The sequence below is a fragment of the Acomys minous genome, assembly GCF_964271855.1.
Source record: "Acomys minous genome assembly, chromosome: 15".
NCBI classification, from domain to species: domain Eukaryota; kingdom Metazoa; phylum Chordata; class Mammalia; order Rodentia; family Muridae; genus Acomys; species Acomys minous.
In genome coordinates, this window is record NC_140497.1 from 101,063,610 (window position 1) to 101,084,058 (window position 20,449).

The 20,449-nt window shown below is 57.7% G+C and overlaps 2 protein-coding genes across 5 annotated transcripts; both read left to right on the forward strand.

Annotated features, from left to right (window-relative positions):
- The first annotated feature begins 2,307 nt into the window (after positions 1-2,307).
- On the forward strand, positions 2,308-5,612 carry PGLS (6-phosphogluconolactonase). Its single transcript, XM_084759223.1, has 5 exons — positions 2,308-2,772; positions 3,902-4,009; positions 4,386-4,487; positions 4,837-4,977; positions 5,420-5,612. Exons 1-5 carry the CDS (start codon positions 2,485-2,487, stop codon positions 5,552-5,554), a joined length of 774 nt encoding a protein of 257 aa, XP_084615349.1. The 5' UTR covers positions 2,308-2,484; the 3' UTR covers positions 5,555-5,612.
- A 913-nt stretch (positions 5,613-6,525) lies between these two features.
- On the forward strand, positions 6,526-19,183 carry NIBAN3 (niban apoptosis regulator 3). Of its 4 annotated transcripts, XM_084759153.1 has the most exons (15): positions 6,526-6,923; positions 7,983-8,113; positions 9,364-9,489; positions 9,794-9,908; positions 11,203-11,370; positions 11,473-11,588; positions 11,674-11,778; positions 11,879-12,041; positions 12,602-12,792; positions 14,113-14,271; positions 15,580-15,696; positions 15,771-15,878; positions 16,428-16,539; positions 17,950-18,033; positions 18,851-19,183. In XM_084759153.1, exons 1-15 carry the CDS (start codon positions 6,869-6,871, stop codon positions 18,874-18,876), a joined length of 1,776 nt encoding a protein of 591 aa, XP_084615279.1. In that variant the 5' UTR covers positions 6,526-6,868; the 3' UTR covers positions 18,877-19,183. The 4 variants fall into 4 exon arrangements, with proteins under 4 accessions (XP_084615279.1, XP_084615278.1, XP_084615277.1 ...); XM_084759152.1 differs by having other exon boundaries at positions 11,203-11,588; XM_084759151.1 differs by lacking the exons at positions 17,950-18,033; positions 18,851-19,183 and having other exon boundaries at positions 16,428-16,934.
- Positions 19,184-20,449: the final 1,266 nt, after the last annotated feature.

Consider the following 20,449-nt stretch of genomic DNA (forward strand, 5'->3'; position numbering starts at 1 on the left):
GACCTATACACACCAGGGGAGCTTCAGGGAGGGGCAGCAAGCAGGCATTAAGCTGGCATCCCCCCAGCCTCTGCATACCCCCTTGGTGCCCCTGGACAGGGCGATGCATCTGTCTGGGGACCAGCAAGTGCTGAACAAGGGCCTGGTTCTGGCAATGCGGCCAGCTGACAATGAGCCTAGCTATGGGATCTGCACAGCACCCACTGCACACCTGACAAAATGGCACAGCTAGTGAGAAACAGGCCCAAACGTGTGTCTGCTGTCTCAACGCATGACACTGTTTGAACCTGTGTTTTAGAAGGAACAATCGCTTCCAGCCAGCCAAGGCTGCACAGTGAGATGCCTTTTAAGAACAGAACAAAACAAGCAAAATAAAAAAAGGCATAGTCAGCTGGGAGCAAAGACACCTGTCAGCAAAGCCCTTGGGAGATGGAGATGCCAGGAGGCTGAGTCCCAGGTCAACCTGGGCCCCACAGCAGCATCCCACATCAAACAGCCAGAAGAAAACGCCAACAATTGTTGGTTCTATTTTTCAAGACAAGGTTTCTCTGTAGCCCTGGCTGTCCTCAACTCACTTTGTAGACCAGGCTGGCATGGAACTCACAGCAATCCACCTGCCTCTGCTTCCAAAGTGCTGGGATTAAAGGCGAGTGCCACCATGCCAGGTTCTGTGTTGTCCATTCTTAACTCTCATGAAGGGGGCAGCCCTGTGAACCAATCGGTATGTTATTCATGCCTCTAGGTTCTAGGGGTCACTGCCTCTTTTTTCCTTTCCTTTTCTGTCTTCCAGGATGGAACTCTGGGACTCATGCACATAAGGAGGTGCACTGTGGTTGAGCCACGCCCCAAGCCCCTCACTGGGGGATTCTAGGCAGGGGCTCCCACCTCCTGAGCCACGCCCCAAGCCCTTCACTGGGGGATCCTAGGCAGGGGCTCCACCCCTGAGCCACGTCCCCAGCCCCTCACTGGGGGATTCCAGGCAGGGGCTCCACCCCTGAGCCATGCCCCCAGCCCCTCACTGGGGGATCCTAGGCAGGGGCTCCACCCCTGAGCCATGTCCCCAGCCCCTCACTGGGGGATCCTAGGCAGGGGCTCCACCCCTGAGCCATGTCCCCAGCCCCTCACTGGGGGATTCCAGGCAGGGGCTCCACCCCTGAGCCACGTCCCCAGCGAGGGGGATTCTAGGCCGGGGCTCCTTCCCTGTACAGGGACTGAGTGCTTGGGTCACACAGTACCAATCACTCTTCTGGTCGTAATGGCTCTGTGGTTAAGAGCACCGGTTCGGCTTGTGAAGAGGAGTTAACTTTCCACCATCCACACTGAGGATCACAACTGTCTTACTCAGTTCCGGGGTATCCCACACCCTCTCCCGGTCTCTGCAGGTACAAGCCACGCATGTGGTACAGAGATAACTATGAGGGCTAAAGAGCTGTGCACATTTAAAAAATGAATTAAGCAAGAATAACGGGGGAAGTTGAGAGCAGGAACCAGAGGAGGTTTATTTAGGTCTTCATGGTAGAAGCAGCTGTTACCTTCAAGGTCCACACTCCTGCTGATCTACTCGGGTTAACGCCCTTAACAGTCCCGAAGGCTCTGCATTGTCCTAAAATAGCACGGGCAGCTGGGAGCCACTTGTTCAAGCACACGAGTTAGTTTCACATCCAAAAGCAACAGGATGTTCAACCGTTGCGCAGTCTTCTCTTCTGCTGAGGGCAGCTGTGAGCAGAGGGCCTTACAAACCACAGCATCCGCTGCACAGAAAAGGTGCATCCGGTTGGGATTGGCGAAGGTGGGGAGAGCGGTGCATGCACGTGGATGTCACGGGTGCGTGTGTCAGGATCCCACTCCTTAACCCAACCTAGCCTCGCGGCCCTTATCACCTGAGTGTAAGGCAGCCCGCCTGGCTTACTGACCTAATGAGGCTGCATCCGGCCGCACCGCGGTCACCCTAGAAGTGAGGAAGAACGATCCGGGCATAGGGCCAGCCAGAGCTACATGACTCCGCCCCCAAAACTAAAGAAAACGCCAGAAATCTGCTCAGCAAGGCGTGCCCCGCTCATGGAGGCACCGTGGACTTCCCGTCCACCAAAGCTCTGCGCGCGTAAGGATTCTGTTTTGTTTTGTTCTTTTTAAAAAATTTTTAAAATTTTATTTTATTAATTTATTCTTATTACATCTCAATGGTTATCCCATCCTTTGTATCCTCCCATTTTCCCCTTACTCCCCTCCCCTATGACTGTGACTGAGGGGGCCTTCCTCCCCCTTTATATGCTCATAGGGTGTCAAGTCTCTTGTTGGGGCGCAGGGATTTTCGAAACAACTCAAAGAGCCCGCCCGACTCGGGCGAAGCTTCATCTGCGCAACTGCGCATGCGTCTAGCGCCTCGGCTAAGAGCGCTCGGACGACGCAGGGCCGTTCGCCGTCGCGCGTGCGCGCTGGCGTCCGCCGGGAGCGCCGCCGCCTCCCCGCCTCCCCGCCGCCGCCATGGCCGCACCCGCGCCGGGGCTCATCTCGGTCTTCTCCAGCCCGCAGGAGCTGGGCGCGTCGCTGGCGCAGCTGGTGGCGCAGCGGGCCGCGAGCTGCCTGGAAGGGGACCGCGGCCGCTTCGCGCTTGGCCTGTCGGGCGGCAGCCTGGTGTCCATGCTGGCGCGAGACCTGCCCGCCGCCGCCGCTCCCGCCGGGCCCGCCAGCCTTGCGCGCTGGACGCTCGGCTTCTGCGACGAGCGCCTCGTGCCGTTCGAGCACGCCGAGAGCACGTACGGCCTCTACCGGGTGAGCGCAGCGCCCGGGCTACGGGGGCCGCGGCGGGCCACGCCGAGGAGACGCCCAGGAGCTGTTTTGAACGCGCGCGCGCGGGCTACGGGCCGCCCTGGGTCTTGCTGAATGAGCAGTGACGTCCACCGGAGCCCGGCTCTGGGACCTTCGATAGTCGTGGCTGTTTGCTCAGCCTGCCTGTGGTGTCCCGGGCCTCAGTTTCCTCATCTCTAATCCCAGCCTTCTGCCATCGCTTCCGAGCAGTCTGGGGTCTGACGGCCACTGAGGCCCTATGGGGTCTAGAGCGCCCTGCTTCACACACAGGGAAACTGAGGCACGGAGGGCCGAGCTCTGAGCACCGCTGGGTGTTTGCAAGTCGGCCACCGCCCTCTAGGGGGGAAACTCTCAGTGTCATGGGCCCTGAGGCAGAGCCCACCACTCTCACTTCAAGGTAGGGAAACTGAGGCCAGCGCAGGCTTAGGTCTACACGGGCCCCCATCTAGGGACCTCAGTTTTGAAACTGCACCACTTTGAACACGGTGTCTGCCCCCCCAAGTTGGTAGAGCGATCCGTAGCTGATACCATTTTGATGCTGCCTATCCAAGACCAATAAAGCAAGGATCTCTATGACACCTCCCCCACCCCACCCCCCATAGCAGTAGGTGTGTCTTGCACAGAGGCTGCCCTGTGGGCTGAGACAGGAGCCAACCCAACTCTCCTTCCTGGCTCCCAAGCCTTCCTGTAACCCTCCGTCTGCAGCCATGTGTTCCACTGGCTGTTACAGGGCGCAGACACCGTGGCGTTTTGACATTTGTACTTCCAGCCTCTCCCTGCCTGGACTTAATCCAGGAAGCAGACATGGGGACACGGGCTGGGTGGCTGGCCAGTCCTCAGAGCAGATCAGTGAGGACGGACCCTTGTCCTAGGGAGCCCACCACTGTACAGCCAGGTGCCAGCTGGGTGCAGCCAGGCTGGTCCCTGACTGGGGGACCCCCCAGGCAGATGTGGCACCCCGAGGAGCTGGCCAGGCCGCAGAGCGGGACCCAGTGTGACTCAGGGTTCCTGGCTTTGCTTGGGCAGTGCTATGCCAGGCGTCTGATAGGTCAGCTGTGTTACTCGCTGACCACCCCGTCGTCCCCTTCCGCAGACGCACTTGCTCTCACAGCTGCCCATCCCAGACAGCCAAGTCCTCACCATCAACCCTGCCCTGCCCGTGGAAGATGCTGCAGAGGACTATGCCAAGAAACTGAGGCAGGTGGGTCCCAGAACGGGTGGGGAAGCTATAGACGTCCGCCGCTGCAGTGGCTGCTTGGGGACATGGGCTATGGGCCTGAGGAGTTGGCCCATTGCGGGGCCTCACATCTCACGGACACCTGTCTTAGCCATTGAAAGAGAAACCAGCCTCCAGGCTGGGTCAGTCTGGACCCCACCTTGTGGGAGACCTCACACCATGCTATAGCAGCTGCGTGCTGGGGAGGCCTTGCTACGGTGTAGGGGATGTGACAGGCAGGCCCCTGCCCAGTGACACCTTCTCAGTGGAAGGTTGTTGAAGCTGAGATAGAACCCTGGCTCCGTCTTTCTGTGTCACCCCTGAGCTGAGCACACGCCCTGACCCACCGTCCCCCCATCAGGCCTTCCAAGGAGACGCGGTCCCTGTGTTTGACTTGCTGATCCTGGGAGTGGGCCCCGATGGCCACACCTGTTCACTCTTCCCTGGCCATCCCCTCCTACAGGTGAGTGTGGGGACCCCCTCCCAACCCAGACCAGCCTGGGCCTGTGTCAGGCTCCCGAGTACCCAAGTGGCCTTGCCTTCCAAGGCCAGCCCTGCAGAGTGTCAGCTCCCTCAGGCACAAGGGCACACTGGCACACCCCTGTCCTCCCAGCACGTGCTGTGCTGCTGAGGGCAGCCTGGTCACTGAGTAAGGCCCTGTCTCAAAAACCCCAAAGACTACCAGGAAATCCTGTTGGCGCTGTAAACCTGTAGCTTGGCCAGGGCCTGGGGGGAGGCGGGTTCCATCCCAGCGCCACACACACACCAGAAGGGTAGCAATAACCTGTCCCCACCTGGTCTTCTTCCCCCAGGAGCGAGAGAAGATCGTGGCTCCCATCAGTGACTCCCCAAAGCCACCACCGAAGAGGGTGACCCTGACCCTCCCGGTGCTGAACGCAGCCCAAAGTGTCATATTCGTGGCCACGGGGGCTGGCAAGGCAGCTGTGCTGAAGGTAATGGACGGACGGGTCAGCCAGGGATGGTCCTGGGCTTGGGGCCACAACGAGGTTCCAGAACCTGAGAGGAGACCACAGGGCACGCAGGGTGTGACCATGCGTGTGTGTGTGTGTGTATTTAAGTGTGTAAGTGTGTAAGCCTTCCTAGGACAGGAAGGGTGGGCCTTGTGGCCGCGGACCAGCTGCAGGTCCAGTGGGGTTGCGGTTTCAAGGGAATAAGGTGGCGGGCCATAGAGCAGGACACCAGGGCCAGCCTGGGCTACGTGAGGCCCCGCCTCCTCCTCCTCAAAACAAGAAACAAACCCCGTCTGCGGAGCGCAGAGCGGGACCCCCACGGGTGCACGGTCCCCACAAGCCGAGTGCCCTGCTCCCGGGCTCGGCGTCTGAGGCATCCCCTATCTCAGCTCGGGGTCTGAGGTGTCCCCTGTCTCGCACACAGCGCATCCTGGAGGACGAGGACGGCGCGCTACCCGCCGCCATGGTGCGGCCACGCACGGGCGCCCTCTGCTGGTTCCTGGACGAGGCGGCCGCGCGGCTGCTGTCGGTGCCCTTCGAGAAGCATTCCACGCTGTAGGCCCGGGAGAGCGGGACCGGGAGCGGCGGCTGGGGATTAAACGTGTTGCCCGAGGGAACGCTGGTGCTGGTGGTTCTTGTGGGGAGGGCGGGGCGGGGCGGGGCGGACCCCCGGGTGGCTGAGCGAGCACCTGGGGACCCCAGCAGTGACGCACCTCGGCTGCCTGTCGGGTCACGTTCTCAGCCCCGAGGCTCCAGTGGCTGCTTGTGTCGCACAACTAGAGTGAAAGGGACGTGAGCCCTGCGGGAACATGCCACGGCTCAGCTGGCATCTCAGTCAGCGCCTTCAGGCCCTCCAGCAGGCCTGACGCCACAGGGTCACGTAGCAATGAGAGAGGTGTGGGGGGGTGACTCGTATTTTCTCTGCAGAGACTGGGATGTGGATACAATGGCTGGAGCTCCAGCAGCCACTTTGGAGCACGATGCAGCTCAGTGTAGCAATGGCCACCTGTGTCCTTCCCCTGCCCGTCCCCGGGACCTAGCTGAGGAGGCTGCTGCCCTGGCTGAGCAGGAGTCAGAAGGGCGCATCCCCAGGAAGGTCACACAACCAGGCATGAGGTGGGAATTGAAACCCCCGGAGCCAGCGTGGCAGGTAGAGCAGCAGGTGGGGGCTGAACCACGTCACATGTCGGGTCCCTGAGGCCTCGTGACAGTGAGGAAGTGGGATGAGCTGGGACATAAGCCAGCTGAGGACTGTGTAAGGAAGCCGCCCTGCTGGGGTCCTCTACAAGAGCAGCCAGGGCAGAGGCTGAGCCGCCCGGGAAGGACCCGTGTGAGCAGCATGGGGCGTGTACCATTTCCAGTTTCCCGGACTCAAGGGGACTGCAGCACTTCGCTAGTGATGCATAGCAACAAGGTGGCTGCTTATGCCCGAGTTCCAGCCACTGGAAAGGAAAAGAAAGCGAAATCGCCTAAGGAAGCACCTTCCTCGGGGGCAGATATGTGACGATGGACATGCAGGGGTCGTGTTCATTCATTTGCTTTCTGAGACAGTACTTCATGTAGCCCAGGCTGGCCTTCATGACCTAAAGTCTTGATTCCCTGCTGTTTTCTGAATTCTGGGATGGCAGAAATGTGCCACCCCACCCATCTGTGCCCAGACATTTGTTTTTTCCCACACTCCCTTGGGGCTGTCCCCACTGCTCCCCACCGAAACCACCAGTCTTGGTCCGGCCTGTCCCCAGGGGCAGGAGGAGGCAGGTGCAGACAGGAGGGGCTGGGTTCCTGAGTGCAGTGCTCTCCTGGCACTTGGGCCACTCCGCTGCCACCCAGCACCGTGAGCAGAGGGACCTAGGACGGCTCTCACAGCGGCAGGATGGGGGCGCGGCCCTCCAGCCCCTTGAGTAAACGGCAGCAGCAGCAGCTAAGGGGTGAGCAGGGGTCTCGGCGGGTGCCGATCGGCAGGCCATGCTGGCATGGGCTCCGTGCCAAACGTGTGGCTTCTTGTAGCTGCCTCTTTTCTTGCCTGGGCGGGCTCTGAGGGAAGAGTCTAAAGACTGTTTGTCTCTCTGTGTAGCCCTAGCTGCCCTGGACTCACTTTGTAGACCAGGCTGGCCTTGAACTCACAGTGATCCGTTTGCCTCTGCCTCCCGAATGCTGGGATTAAAGGTGTGTGTCACTAAGCCTGGTGTTGGAAGATTCCAGATTTAAATGAAATTCAAGTAGCTGCATATAGCGTTGCACACCTGTCACTCCAGCACTCAGGAGGCAGAGGCAGGTGGATCTCTATGAGTTCAAGACCAGCCTGGTCTACACAGTGAGTTCGAGGACAGCCTGGGCTACACAAGACCCTGTCTCAAAATGAAAAGTGAAATGTGACAGTTTTTATTTGTTAGGGGAATCTAGGGCCCACTGAGGGTGGGGGTGGTGGCCACAGGCAGGTGGGGCCGTCCCCACCTCATCCCAGACAGTCTTCAGTGCCGAGGTCCTGCCTGCATGGACACCGGGACTGGCCCACACTCCGCTCTCATGGGAGAAAGAAACCTTGGTCGGGCTGGGTTCCGGCTCCCTGCACTGTCCTACACCTGGGCTTGGGGGAGGTAGCTAGGCCAGGCTGGAGGAGGGTGTGTGGTTGGTGGTGAGTGTGGGAACAGCATTTGGGAAGGGGAGCAGCCCATGCAAAGCCTAGCACTGCTGCCAGTCATCTCTCCCCCAGGACTGAGTGCCACTGGGTGGGTGAACTCCCGCCTCAGGTCCTCAGTCTCCCAAGATGCAACAGCGCAGTTAGATGAGGGTGTGCATGCGTGCATGCGTGCGTGCGTGCGTGCATGCGTGCGTGTCTGTGTGTGCCAATGATGAACACCAGCTGTCCTCTTGCACCTTACTCACTGCAGCAGAGTCTCTCACCTATGCAGGGGCTCACCAATTCTGGCTAACCCGGCTAGCCAGCCTGCGCTGGGATGACAGGCAGCTGTCCCTCTCCCCCACAGGTCAGGTGGATGGCCTGCTGAGGACCTTCCTGCCCTGTTACCGCAGGCAGCTGGCTGCAGCCCTGCTCAGGCACATCTCCCAGGAGCTGGGACCCCAGGAGCCAGCCAGGTGTCAGCTGTCCCACACCAAAGTGCGTGCCACCAAGGATGAGGCTCCCTGCCAGGCACCCCTCAGGGCGCTTGGGGACCCAGATATGCTTGTCCCCTCCTATTCTGGGTTTGGGGGGGCTGGGGTTGCTGGGCTCAGGGCCATCGCACAGGTGGGCCAGGAAGCTCTGGAGGTGGAGGCAAGTGGAGGCGGCTTGGGGAAGTGGGTGCCCTGCAGGTGGCACGGCATGAGCAGAGGCCCTGAGGTGGATGTGAGTGGGGGGCCTCCAGCTTCTGTGTGTGCCTGCCCAGTCTGTAGCCACCACAGCACCAGGCAAACGCTCCTCTGTAGGACCCCATGTTTCTTGCCCCCTTGGCCCTCTGACTGTCAGCTTCCTGCCCTTGGCCGCTCACGGTTTGTTACTGAGATTAAACACCCTGGAGCTGCAGCCAGTAAGAGGCTCCCAGGCCTCCACCTGTCCCTAGCCTGGGAGAGTCCTTGACTGCAAACTCAGGACCAGAGAGGTAGAGTGTGCGCCTGAAGGCCACACAGCGCAGGTGCAATTGGAACCTGGGATTCCCCGCTGGTTCCTCTTCCTCCTTCTGAGGCAAAGCTCTGTGGAGGGAGGCCTCACCTCTGGGGACTCTCCCTGTCCCACCCAGGGCATCGCCCATAGCGTCTACAATTTTGTTTTATCTGAGACAGTAGGTCTGCCTGGGCTAGTCTCAAACTTGCTATGTAGCTGAGGCTGACCTTGAACTCCTGACTCTCCTGCAGTAGCCTTCCAGGGGTTGGGCTGACAGACTCTGGGTAGCTGCTGCTGCCTTTGAGCTTCGGGAGTATGGCCGGTATGTGACCAAGTCTCTATGTCACTTGTTTTTCCTTGGGTCTCGTAGCTGCCTATAGGCTACTTGAAAACCTAGGACAGGCCAGGTATGGTGGCACACACAGAGGTAGGTGGATCACTGTGAGTTTGAGGCCAGCCTGGTCTACAAAGTGAGTCCAGGATAGCCAAGACACAGAGAAACCCTGTCTTGAAAAACCAAACCAAAACAAACCAAAACAAAACAAAAACAACAAACTGGGACAGGAGGGTCACTGGAACCCAACAGTTAGTGTGCCCCTCCCAACATCCCGGTCATGTCTCAATCATTTAAATGTTAAAAAAACAAAACAAAACAACAACAACAACAAAAAACCCTGAGTGTGCTGCATTTGGGGTGAACTCAGGAAGAGTTCAGACGACCCACAAACCTGCTCTAGTCTCCAACCATAGCCAGCATCCCCTTGCAGAAGCTACCTCGAGTCCGGGAGCACCAAGGGCCCTTGACCCTGCTGTGGGGCCATCCGCCACAGTGGCAACCCACCTTCTGTGTTCTGCGTGGGGATGGACGTTTGGAATGGTTCAGTCACAAGGAGGTGAGTGAACAACCAGAGCCCGTGCCTAGAATCCCCCAGTGAAGGGCTGTGGACATAGCTCAGGGGTGGAGCCCCTGCCTAGAATCCCCCAGGGAGGGGCTGGGGGCGTGGCTCAGGGGTGGAGCCCCTGCCTGAAACCCCCCAGGGAGGGGCTGGGGGCGTGGCTCAGGGATGGCGCTGTGGACAATAACATGAAAGGTCCCGAGTTGAACAGATGGCCCACAGAGGGGTGGGAATGTGCTGGGAGCTGTGTATGTACTGGGAGGTGATGATTAGTCTGGTCCGATGTCTTTGTCTGTCACAGGAGTATGAGTCTGGGGGCCGCCCCTTGGGCTCTGCAGCCCTGACGGGGTATACACTGCTCACTTCCCAGCGTGAATACCTCTGCCTGTTGGATGACCTCTGCCCCAGCTCCTCCAGTAAGGACCTCTGGATCCCCGCAGTCGGTTCCCTCCCTCCCAGTCCTGTAGCATCCCACCTTCCCTGTGCACTTGGCCAGGCGGACTTGGGCTTCCTTCACCTGTTGCCAATAGCATCTTCCTACCCACAGTGTGACTCCCAAAGTGCAGATGTTGCCACTTGTGCCTTGGTGGGTGGCATTGGTACTTGAGGGCGTGCTCTTGCTTTGGGAAGGAAAAAAAAAAGTGCCCACCGTCCTTTAGAGGACGTCAGTCAATGGAGCAAATCCAAATAGCAAACTGTCTAAGGAACAAGAGGAACGCTGGCGGAACACAGCTTTACTCCCAGCACTCGGGAGGCTGAGGCAGGGTGAGTTCTAGGCCAGCCTGGTCTACACAGTGAGCCAAGGCTACCTGATGTGACCCTGATCACCTACATGGTTGTTCACAACCATTGCATGTCCTTCGTGTATATACATATATACATATTGGGAGAACACTCCTGCGCATAAAGTAAATAAATCTAAATTTTAAAAAAACTTTAATTAAAGAAAATCCAGGTATGGTGGCACAGGCCTTTAATCCCAACACTGGGGAGGCAGAGGTAGGTAGGTGAATATCAGTTCCAGGCCAACTTAGTCTACAGAGTGACACCCAGGGCTACACAGAGAGACCCCAACAAAAACAAAACAAGAAAGAATGAAGTAATAAAGTAACAAAACAATACAATAAAGTTGGGGCTGGAAAGGTGGCTCAGGGGGTCAGAGTGTGATCCAGGCCCCTACACCAGGATGCTCACAGCCGCCTGAACTCCTGTTCCAGCTGGTCTGATGCTCTGACCTCAGGCTCCTGCAAGCATGTGCCTGCAGATACCCCCCCCCCCAACTAAAAATTAAGAAACCTATAAAACATAATGTCAGTAACCGTGCAAGGAGACAGACACGGTGGGAAGCAGTGTGCAGGCTTGGGCCAGTGTGCACAGGACAGCTGGGGTTCTGGGCTTTGAGTTTCTCCCACTGTGTCCCTGTTCACCAGTCTCAACAAGATACAGAGAACAGTCGATATTGCCGGGGCCACATAGCGTTAGGGCTTCTGCTGTGTGTAGTTTTTTAAAAACATATTTTATTAATTTATTCATATTACATCTAAATTCTTATCCCATCCCTGTATCCTCCCATTGTGTGTAGTTTTTGAGACAAGGTTTTTCAGGTTCCCGGACTGCCCTGGAAGACACAATACTGTGGCAGGCCATCCTACACCCGGCTCTTTCAGGGTGCTGTCCTAGGGAATGACCAAAGGCTCCTTTTGCTTTCAGGGGACCTCGCCCAGGAGGAACCACTGGGGGTGCTGGAGGAGCCGGTGAGCTTCGCTCTCTTCCTCGTGCACCCATTCCGGGCTCATCTCTGTTTCTGCGCGCGCACTCAGGGGGCCCAGCGAGCCTGGAGGCTCGGCCTGCAGGGTGCTATCCGTCTGAGAGCCACCGGTGCGTCGCGGGGCACAGGTCGGGGCGGGCGGGAGAGGGTGGGAGTAGGTGCGGGGCTCCCTGGGGAGCCGGGACGCAGCGCATGGTTGACTGCGCCCTCAGTCCTGCAGCGCAGCCGGGCACCTGCAGCCTGCGCCTTCCTGGATGCCGTGCGGCTCTATCGACGACGTCGAGGCTGCGCGGGTGGCGATGACGCAACGCTGGGCTCAGACGCCGAGGTGAGCGGTGTCCCGCAGGCCCAGGTGGGTTTCACCCCGCCCGCCCCCCCGCCCGCTGCACAATATCCCCACACCTCCCCTGCAGGTGCTGAGCGCGGAGCTGATGAGGGAGCTGTTGCCTACGCTGCGCGCACAGACGCTCCGAAGCCTGTGCGGTGCGGGACGAACCCGAGCCCGGGCCTGTGCGGAGGTGTGGAGCAGGGCATGGCGAAGGGAGAGGGAGAAAAGGGAGGGAGGGAGGGGGACCGCCCCAGCACACCTGCTCGCCCACGCTACCCTCGACTCTGCAGTTCCTCGACGTTGTGCACACGGCTGTCCTGGCCCGGGTATCGGTGGGGCTACGCGCCTTCCAGCCAGAAAAGGATGCGCTGCTGGCAGCATTAGAGAGGATGGTGCGTGCTGACCTGGAGCAGATCCTGCAGCAGCGTGCGCACAGGGCCCGGAGACTGGAGGGTGAGCAGCGTGGCCAGGGGCGGGGCCTGTGTTAAGGGGCGGGGCCACAGGTGAGAGGTGCGGGAGGTTGCGTGGTTGGTGGGGCCGGGCGAGAGGCGGAGCCAGGAGCTAGAGGGCGTGGGCCTGAAGGCTGCCCGGTCGGTGAGAAGGCTACGGGGCGAGGGTCTGGCCTTGGTGGAATCAAGGTGGAGCTAGCAGGGAGGATGGCACTTGCCTGAGGGGGCGGTGTCTGGCTGATAGGAGGCGGAGCCTAGTGGGGCGGGGCGGAGCCTGGGAAATGGGTTTAGGGGAGCCGCTGATGGGGCTACCCAGGCCCATTAATTTGTGGGCCAGCTAAGGAGGCAGGAAGTGGTGGTGGCTTTGCAGGGTCTGCTCTGATCATCAAGACCTGGGTTTGCATCCCCCTCTGCTTCCTCGGCCTGCGCCTTTAGGCCAGGTCTCACTGCTCCAAGCCTCAGTTTCCTCAGCTGTAAAGTGGGTATCCAGCTGGCCTGGCTGAGGTTCCTGCTCCAATGCTGAGTGCCTGGCCGAGAAAACACTAGGCCCATCTCTCCCCACAGCCGATATCAGGGATGCGCTGGAGGTGTGCCTCTGCCGCACCGTGGACCCACAACTGCCCCAGCTTACCCTCGCGCTGCTGAGCCCTGTGGAAGCCACGCTCCGAGCTGTTCGGACCCTCCTCATCCGGGGGATGGACCGGCTGTCCAACCGCCTGCGCAAGAACCCTTCAGGCGCTCGGCTCCGAAGGGAGGTTAGCATAGGGCCCCACAGTGGGAGGTCAGCGCAGGGCCCCACAGTGGGAGGTCAGCGCAGGGCCCCACAGTGGGAGGTTAGTGCAGGGCCCCACAGTGGGAGGTTAGCACAGGGCCCCACAGTGGGAGGTTAGCGCAGGGCCCCACAGTGGGAGGTTAGCGCAGGGCCCCACAGTGGAAGGTTAGCGCAGGGCCCCACAGTGGGAGGTTAGCACAGGGCCCCACAGTGGGAGGTTAGCGCAGGGCCCCACAGTGGGAGGTTAGCATAGGGCCCCACAGTGGGAGGTTAGCATAGGGCCCCACAGTGGGAGGTCAGCGCAGGGCCCCGCAGTGGGAGGTTAGTGCAGGGCCCCACAGTGGGAGGTTAGCATAGGGCCCCACAGTGGGAGGTTAGCACAGGGCCCCACAGTGGGAGGTTAGCGCAGGGCCCCACAAGTGGGAGGTTAGCACAGGGCCCCACAGTGGGAGGTTAGCGCAGGGCCCCACAGTGGGAGGTTAGCATAGGGCCCCACAGTGGGAGGTTAGCAGGGCCCCACAGTGGGAGGTTAGCAGGGCCCCACAGTGGGAGGTTAACAGGGCCCCGCAGTGGGAGGTTAGCGCAGGGCCCCACAGTGGGAGGTTAGCATAGGGCCCCACAGTGGGAGGTTAGCAGGGCCCCACAGTGGGAGGTTAACAGGGCCCCGCAGTGGGAGGTCAGCGCAGGGCCCCACAGTGGGAGGTCAGCGCAGGGCCCCACAGTGGGAGGTTAGCATAGGGCCCCACAGTGGGAGGTTAGCAGGGCCCCACAGTGGGAGGTTAGTGCAGGGCCCCACAGTGGGAGGTTAGCAGGGCCCCACAGTGGGAGGTTAGCATAGGGCCCCACAGTGGGAGGTTAGCATAGGGCCCCACAGTGGGAGGTTAGCATAGGGCCCCACAGTGGGAGGTTAGCAGGGCCCCACAGTGGGAGGTTAGCATAGGGCCCCACAGTGGGAGGTTAGCATAGGGCCCCACAGTGGGAGGTTAGCATAGGGCCCCACAGTGGGAGGTTAGCAGGGCCCCACAGTGGGAGGTTAGTGCAGGGCCCCACAGTGGGAGGTTAGCAGGGCCCCACAGTGGGAGGTTAGCATAGGGCCCCACAGTGGGAGGTTAGCATAGGGCTCCACAGTGGGAGGTTAGCATAGGGCCCCACAGTGGGAGGTTAGCAGGGCCCCACAGTGGGAGGTTAGCAGGGCCCCACAGTGGGAGGTTAGCAGAAGGCCCTGCAGTAGCGCTTGTTCACCTGGTCCTGTCTGTAATAGAAGCCCATGGTGTCTTTTCATCTTACTGGTATTCACACATAGGTTTATGAATTTGGGGAGATACCGTGGGACCCAGAGCTGATGCAGGCCTGCTATGGGGAGGCAGAAAGGAACCGCAGCCACCTGGCCCAGCTGGCAGAACCCTTTGGCTTCCTGGGAATGCGGAGTCTGGTGTTTGGGGCCCAGGACCTTGCACAACAGGTGAGGAGAGTGAATAGGAAGGCACTTTGGGCATATCGGGGTAGAGAGAGAGAAGCGTGCATTTATAGAAAAGGAATGGGCCCAGCTGGTAGGTAGGCAGAGCCTGGAGAGAGTGCAGAGTCTGGGAAGGGCAGTAGGAAGCCTCAGAAGGTGTGTGAGCACGAGCAGGAACAGGAGCACAGCTGTGTGTGTCAGAGCGTGGCTGTGTGTGTCAGAGCGTGGCTGTGTGTGTCAGAGTGTGGCTGTGTGTGTCAGGGCGTGGCTGTGTGTGTCAGGGCGTGGCTGTGTGTGTCAGGGCACGGCTGTGTGTGTCAGAGCGTGGCTGTGTGTGTCAGGGCACGGCTGTGTGTGTCAGAGCGTGACTGTGTGTGTCAGGGCACGGCTGTGTGTGTCAGAGCGTGACTGTGTGTGTCAGAGCGTGGCTGTGTATGTCAGAGCTTGGCTGTGTGTGTTAGAGCGTGGCTGTGTGTGTCAGGGCACGGCTGTGTGTGTCAGAGCGTGGCTGTGTGTGTCAGGGCACGGCTGTGTGTGTCAGAGCGTGACTGTGTGTGTCAGGGCACGGCTGTGTGTGTCAGAGCGTGGCTGTGTGTGTCAGAGCGTGGCTGTGTGTGTCAGAGCGTGGCTGTGTATGTCAGAGCATGGCTGTGTGTGTCAGAGCATGGCTGTGTGTGTCAGAGCATGGCTGTGTATGTCAGAGCATGCCTGTGTGTGCCATAGCATGTCTGTCTGTGTCAGAGGATGACTGTGTGTGTCAGAGCATGGCTGTCTGTAGTCTAGCATGGCTGTGTGTGTCAGAGCATGGCTGTCTGCGGTCGGGAGCTCTGTCTTTAAAGGGCAGGACAGGAGTGGAGGCCACTGGGAGAAGCCCTGATCCACATGGGGTGTGGTGGTGAGGCCTGTGCCAACGTGTATGAGGTGGAGACAGGAGGATCAGGTAGTCAGAGTTATCCTTAGCTTCTCAGTGACTTTGAGGCCAGTGTAGGTTATGTGCGGACCTGTCTCAGACAGAGAAATTGGTGAGCTTTGCAGGCTGAGGGACTGGACCCTGCCATGCACGTGGGGCACAAAGGAGGAGCAGACAGGTCACCCTGTGCCTGGCACAGTTGTCCAGTCTGTGCACTGCACCAGCGTGCTCCCCAGGGTGGCCAGTCTTCCTGATGGAGGGAGATCCTCCCTGAGACTAAAGCCTAGAGGATTAGGCGTGGGACAGGAGCCCAGTGCAGCTGCTGGGGCAGCACCAGGGTTTGGGACCCCAAGGCCAGAGCATTGGTGCTGGGGTGTGGGGTCATCAGGGCATCTTCTTCACAGCTCATGGCGGCCGCAGTCACCACCTTCCTGCAGCTGGCCGACCAGTGTCTGACATCGGCTCTGGACTGCAGCCAGGCCGCGGAGCAGCTGGGGAAAGTCAAGGGCCTTGTGCTGAAGGTGAGGTGCGCGGGAGGGGCCCCAGGGCCCGGGGGGCTGCGGGCCGCCACACAGGCTGCCTGTGACCCCCGCAGAAGTTCACCTCGGACAGTGAGAGCGCTCGGCGGAGGTTCACCCGGGAGTGGATGCTGGGAATCACCTGGCCCTTCGTGTGGAGCCAGCTCGGGGTGAGCTGTAACTTGGTGAGTAGATCTGTCTGGAGGTGACAGAGTGCTCCCCAGGCTGGCTGGGGGCTTTCTTGGAAATCTTGGTTCTATCTGGGGTGCCTGATCCCCACCCACACTCCCAGGGTTCCGTCCCAGCTGTGCTGAGCATGTGTGAGCTCCCGTGGGTCTAAGTTTATAGGTGAGAACCACCTGTGCAAAGGTCCTGGGGTAGGACTGGGCCTAGTGTGTTAAGGGTCAGAGCCCAGTTAATTGGGGCTGGAGTTGAGAGAAGAAACAGAGGTGAGGGTGTGGGTAGGAAGGGCCCAGCCATCTGGCTACCTAAAGGTCAGGGCCACCAAGTATGGGGGTGACTCTCCAGGGCGGCAACTGTGGCTAGGTCCCAACTGAGACATTTGGAAGGCAGGATGACGGTGTGGGCCTTAGTCTACTTTTGATTCTGTGACACCTACTCTGGAGCATGGGACTGTGGGTAAGCGCATCTGTAAAGAGAGGGAAGCAAGCCAGGCCAGGGCTGGGAGAGCACAGGCCCTGCCTCCAGCTGCGCCCCTCACCATGTGGTCCTAGGAGCAGCCTGAGGCGGATGGGGACGTCCTGGCCATGGGCGGCCAGGTTCTGACCACTGAGGGCGTCTGCAGGGATGTCATCCAGGGCCTCTTGCTGACGAGAATTGATGGAGGTGAGCTGGGGGGCCTGTTGTCCTTTCCTGTGGGCGCTGGCACAGATCTAGAGGGGACCTGGGTGGACTGGGCTCCCCGGAATGAGGGTTTCAGGGTTATGTTGAAGTTTTTCAGGAAGATGAGCGAGTCGGTTGTCAATAAGATGGCCGAGAGGATAAGAGCACTGCCTGCTCTTCCAGAGGTCCCGAGTTCAATTCCCAGCAACCACATGATGGCTCACAACCATCTAGAATGAGATCGGATGCCCTCTACTGGCCTGCAGGTGTACATGCAGGCAGAACACTGTATACACAGTAAATAAATAAATCTTTTTTTTAAAAATGTATTCATGGGCTGGAGAGATGGCTCAGAGGTTAAAAGCACTGACTGCTCTTCCTAAAGGTCCTGAGTTCAATTCCCAGCAACCATATTGTTGCACACAACCATCTATAAGGTGATCTGATGCCCTCTTCTGGCCTGCAGGCAGAGTGCTGTATACATAATAATAAATAATAAATAATAAAATAAAATAAAAATGTATTCATTTGACAAAGACTCCCTGGTAGCAGAGGGTTAGGGCTGGAACGCCACTCAGGAGCACCTTGCAAAGCCCCCAAACAAGAAAAATAGAGCTGAGGTCATGATGCAGGCCTGCCATCCAAGCCATCCTCCTGTCTCAGCCTCCTGAGTTCCTGAGCCCACATGCACAGGAGAGTGCAAGTTATTTTTATTTTCTGTTTTTTAATGACTTATTCATTTACTGGCTTTTAATGATTTATTTTTATTTGATGTGTATTGGTGTTTTGCCTGCATGTGTGTCTGTGTGAAAGTGTCATATTTTGTAGATCTGGAGTTGCAGACAGTTGTGAGCTACCATGGGAGGGCTGGGAATTGAACCCAGGTCATCCAGAAGAACAGCCAGTGCTTAAAAAAATTTTTTTATGACAAATGTTCTTTCTTTTTGTTTTGCTTTGTTTTATTTTTCTTTTTGTTTTTGTTTTTGAGACAGGGTTTTTCTCTGTAGCCTTGGCTAGACTCACTTTGTAGACCAGGCTGGCCTTGAACTCACAGAGATCTGCCTGCCTCTGCTTCCCCAAGTGCTGGGGTTATAGGCATGTCTGGCTTGTGGCCAGTGCTCTTAATTGCAAAGCCATCTTCTTCCAAGAGTAGAAGTTTTAATTGGCTCCAAACTAAGTCCAGAAATGGGGGTCTGGATGAGCTTCTGACCCCAGAGCTTAGAAGAATTCCACCTGCAATTGATTTGTGATGTCTGCACAGAGCACCAGTGTTGGGTGGGCTGCTGCTCTCCTGGCTAGATGGAGTGCAGGTATCGACTAGCAATGTCTGCCCTTGGCGAAGCCTGGAAAGAAGTTTCTGAGAGCCAAAGCTGGGCTTTCTCAGATGGATCCGGCGTTTATCTCTTATTCTAGAGTTGAAAAAGATTCTTGGTGCCAGTGACAGAACCTGCAGTCCAGATGACAGCTCAGTACCACAGTGGGACCAGGAAGGCGCAGGTGAGGATCTCACAGGTTCTGGGCCATGGCAAGGAAAGGCCCTGGCTTTGGAAGGGTATTTGCAAGTGTGGCAAGGTGAAGTGGATGGACAAGAATGGACTTCATTTCCTGAAGTAGCCAGGAACGTCATGGTGAGCAGTGGAGAAGCCACCAACTACACACACACACACTCACACACACACACACACACACACACACACACACACACACACGGGAGGAGATGGAGGCAGGGTTGAGTCCTAGTTCCTGCGGCCTGGATCCAGAGGGGTCTCTTAGTAGTTACTTCCTATTATCAGTACTGGAAGGGAAGATAGTGATTATGGCTTGCCATCAGCAAAGGCACTTTGAGGCAAGGTGACTTGGGCTCACTTGTTACACAGCTAGTGCGGACTGTGACGCACTGACCTTGATGAGGACCTAGTTAGTTTCCACAATCATGTATTCACATGATATCACAGAAAGGGAAGAGCTGTGGAAAGACCCTTGCATGGTCAGATGTTTATAAACAAGGCGCATGAGTGTGCCTCCATCCAGGGGTGAACCTGACACCTTCCCTTTCATGCACATCCAGCCTATGGGTTAATCCCCGTGGGGACCTTGGGGTGTGGAGAGGCATATCTACAGGGGTCTCCAGGGCGTCCCCCACACTGCCACCCACCTGGCCAGTCTCCTGTGTCACAGCTCGTTGTGAGCCCTGTCCCTGCTCCCGCCTCCTTACGTGTGTGGATCCTCCCAGCCCCAAACCCGACTGTGACACGTGACATGCCTACGCCTGGGAAGACTGGGAAGGATCCAGGTGACTGTTGCCATTTCACAGATGAGGAGGCTGAGCCTCAGGTCTGAGAGACGGAGAGACTCCACCCCACCCTCCATTGCTTCCAAGAACCTTCCAGATCGCGTCTTTACCCACCCGCCTCTGGGCCCAGTGTGGATGCCGACTTTGTAACTGCTTCACGCCAACAAAGCATCACAGATGGTACCTTTCTGCTAGGATTTGTACACTCAAGTTCTGAGCTAGCCTGGGCTACCATAATAAGACACTGTCTCTAAAACACAACCCAAACCCTCTGTTGATTTGATACATGTAACCCCATTCATTCCATTTTTATTTTTATTAGTTTTTACTTTTTAAAAATCCATGTTTCTTAGAGTTTCTTTTTAAATTTGTTTATTTTTTTGTGTGTGTGTGTGTTGTTGTTGTTGTTGCTGTTGTTGTGGGATCCACTTAAATCCAACAAAACCCAAGTCAATGCAGGTGACAAAAATTTATTGTGATCAAGCCTCTACTGAGTATCAGGGCCGAAGAACAGACTCAGGAGCTGAACTGCGACCCTGAAGGGACTTTGCACAGCACATTCAAAGGATGAAACCATAAAGCGAGGGGGCGCAGGGCGGCTGCAGCGTGGGGCGTTGCCGTCAGTCCAAATAGGAGACGCTGGTCTTGAGGTGTGTGGGCTCTGGCAGCTGTCTCCTGACAACAGAAGCCGGTCAGCTCCTGGGGCGTCCTCAGCTCCCCTAGGGCCAGGAGACTTGACTTAGTTTCTCCCTGTGGCTAAATGGAGATTGAAAACGAAATGGTAAATAAGTTTCTTTCGCTTGTTCCCAGCTCTGTGTGTGTGTGTGTGCGCGCGTGTGCGTGTGTGTGTGTGTGTGTGTGTGTGGGTGTGGGTGTGTTTGTGTTTGTGTGTGCGCGCGCGTGCACACATGCTTGGCATATGTAGGTCACAGGCAATTCATAGGAGTTGGGTTTTCTCTTTCCATCTAGTGGGTCTTCAGCCTCAAACTCAGGTCATCAAACTTGGCATGGCACCTTTACCCTCTTAGCCACCTTGCTGGCCCTTGTGGTTTTTTGTTTTGTTTTTGCTTTTTTGTTTTGTTTTTTTACTTCCTCCCTCCTCCCCATAGGGTCGCTCTGTGTAGGTTTTGCTGTCCTGAAACTCACTCTGTGGACCAGGATGGGCTCGAACTCACAGAGATCATCCTGGCTCGGCTGGGATTACAGGTGTGCGCCACCGAGCCCGGCTTCCTTTGTACTTGATTTCTAACTGCAAGAATGACTAAATTGAGATTTATTTATTTATTATTTATTTATTTTGAGACAGGGTTTCTCTGTGTAGTGTTGACTGTCCTAGACTCGCTTTGTAGACCAGGCTGGCCTTGAACTCACAGTGATCCACCTGCCTCGTCTCCCCGAGTGCTGGGATTAAAGGCCTGTGCCACTACTGCCTGTCCTGTCTAAATTGAGCTTTAAAACGCCAAGGCCTGCGAGCTTGATTGGCCAGTGCCATGGTTGAAGCCCCGCCCCCAGCGTGGATCCGCTGTCCTGGCTTCAGGGCCAGCACTGCCTTCCTCTCCCTTACCTTGGGTCACCTCCTCCGCAGCTGCTTCCGGTGGCGTGGGAGGGGGAGGGATGGGG

Coding starts and splice junctions, on each gene's coding strand:
- NIBAN3 (XM_084759151.1), top strand. CDS start 6,869: ATGGGGGCGCGGCCCTCCAGCCCCTTGAGTAAACGGCAGCAGCAGCAG. Junction 9,490..9,793: donor AATGGTTCAGTCACAAGGAG/GTGAGTGAACAA, acceptor TGTCTGTCACAG/GAGTATGAGTCTGGGGGCCG. Junction 11,589..11,673: donor CGCTGGGCTCAGACGCCGAG/GTGAGCGGTGTC, acceptor CCTCCCCTGCAG/GTGCTGAGCGCGGAGCTGAT.
- PGLS (XM_084759223.1), top strand. CDS start 2,485: ATGGCCGCACCCGCGCCGGGGCTCATCTCGGTCTTCTCCAGCCCGCAG. Junction 2,773..3,901: donor GCACGTACGGCCTCTACCGG/GTGAGCGCAGCG, acceptor CCCCTTCCGCAG/ACGCACTTGCTCTCACAGCT. Junction 4,010..4,385: donor ATGCCAAGAAACTGAGGCAG/GTGGGTCCCAGA, acceptor TCCCCCCATCAG/GCCTTCCAAGGAGACGCGGT.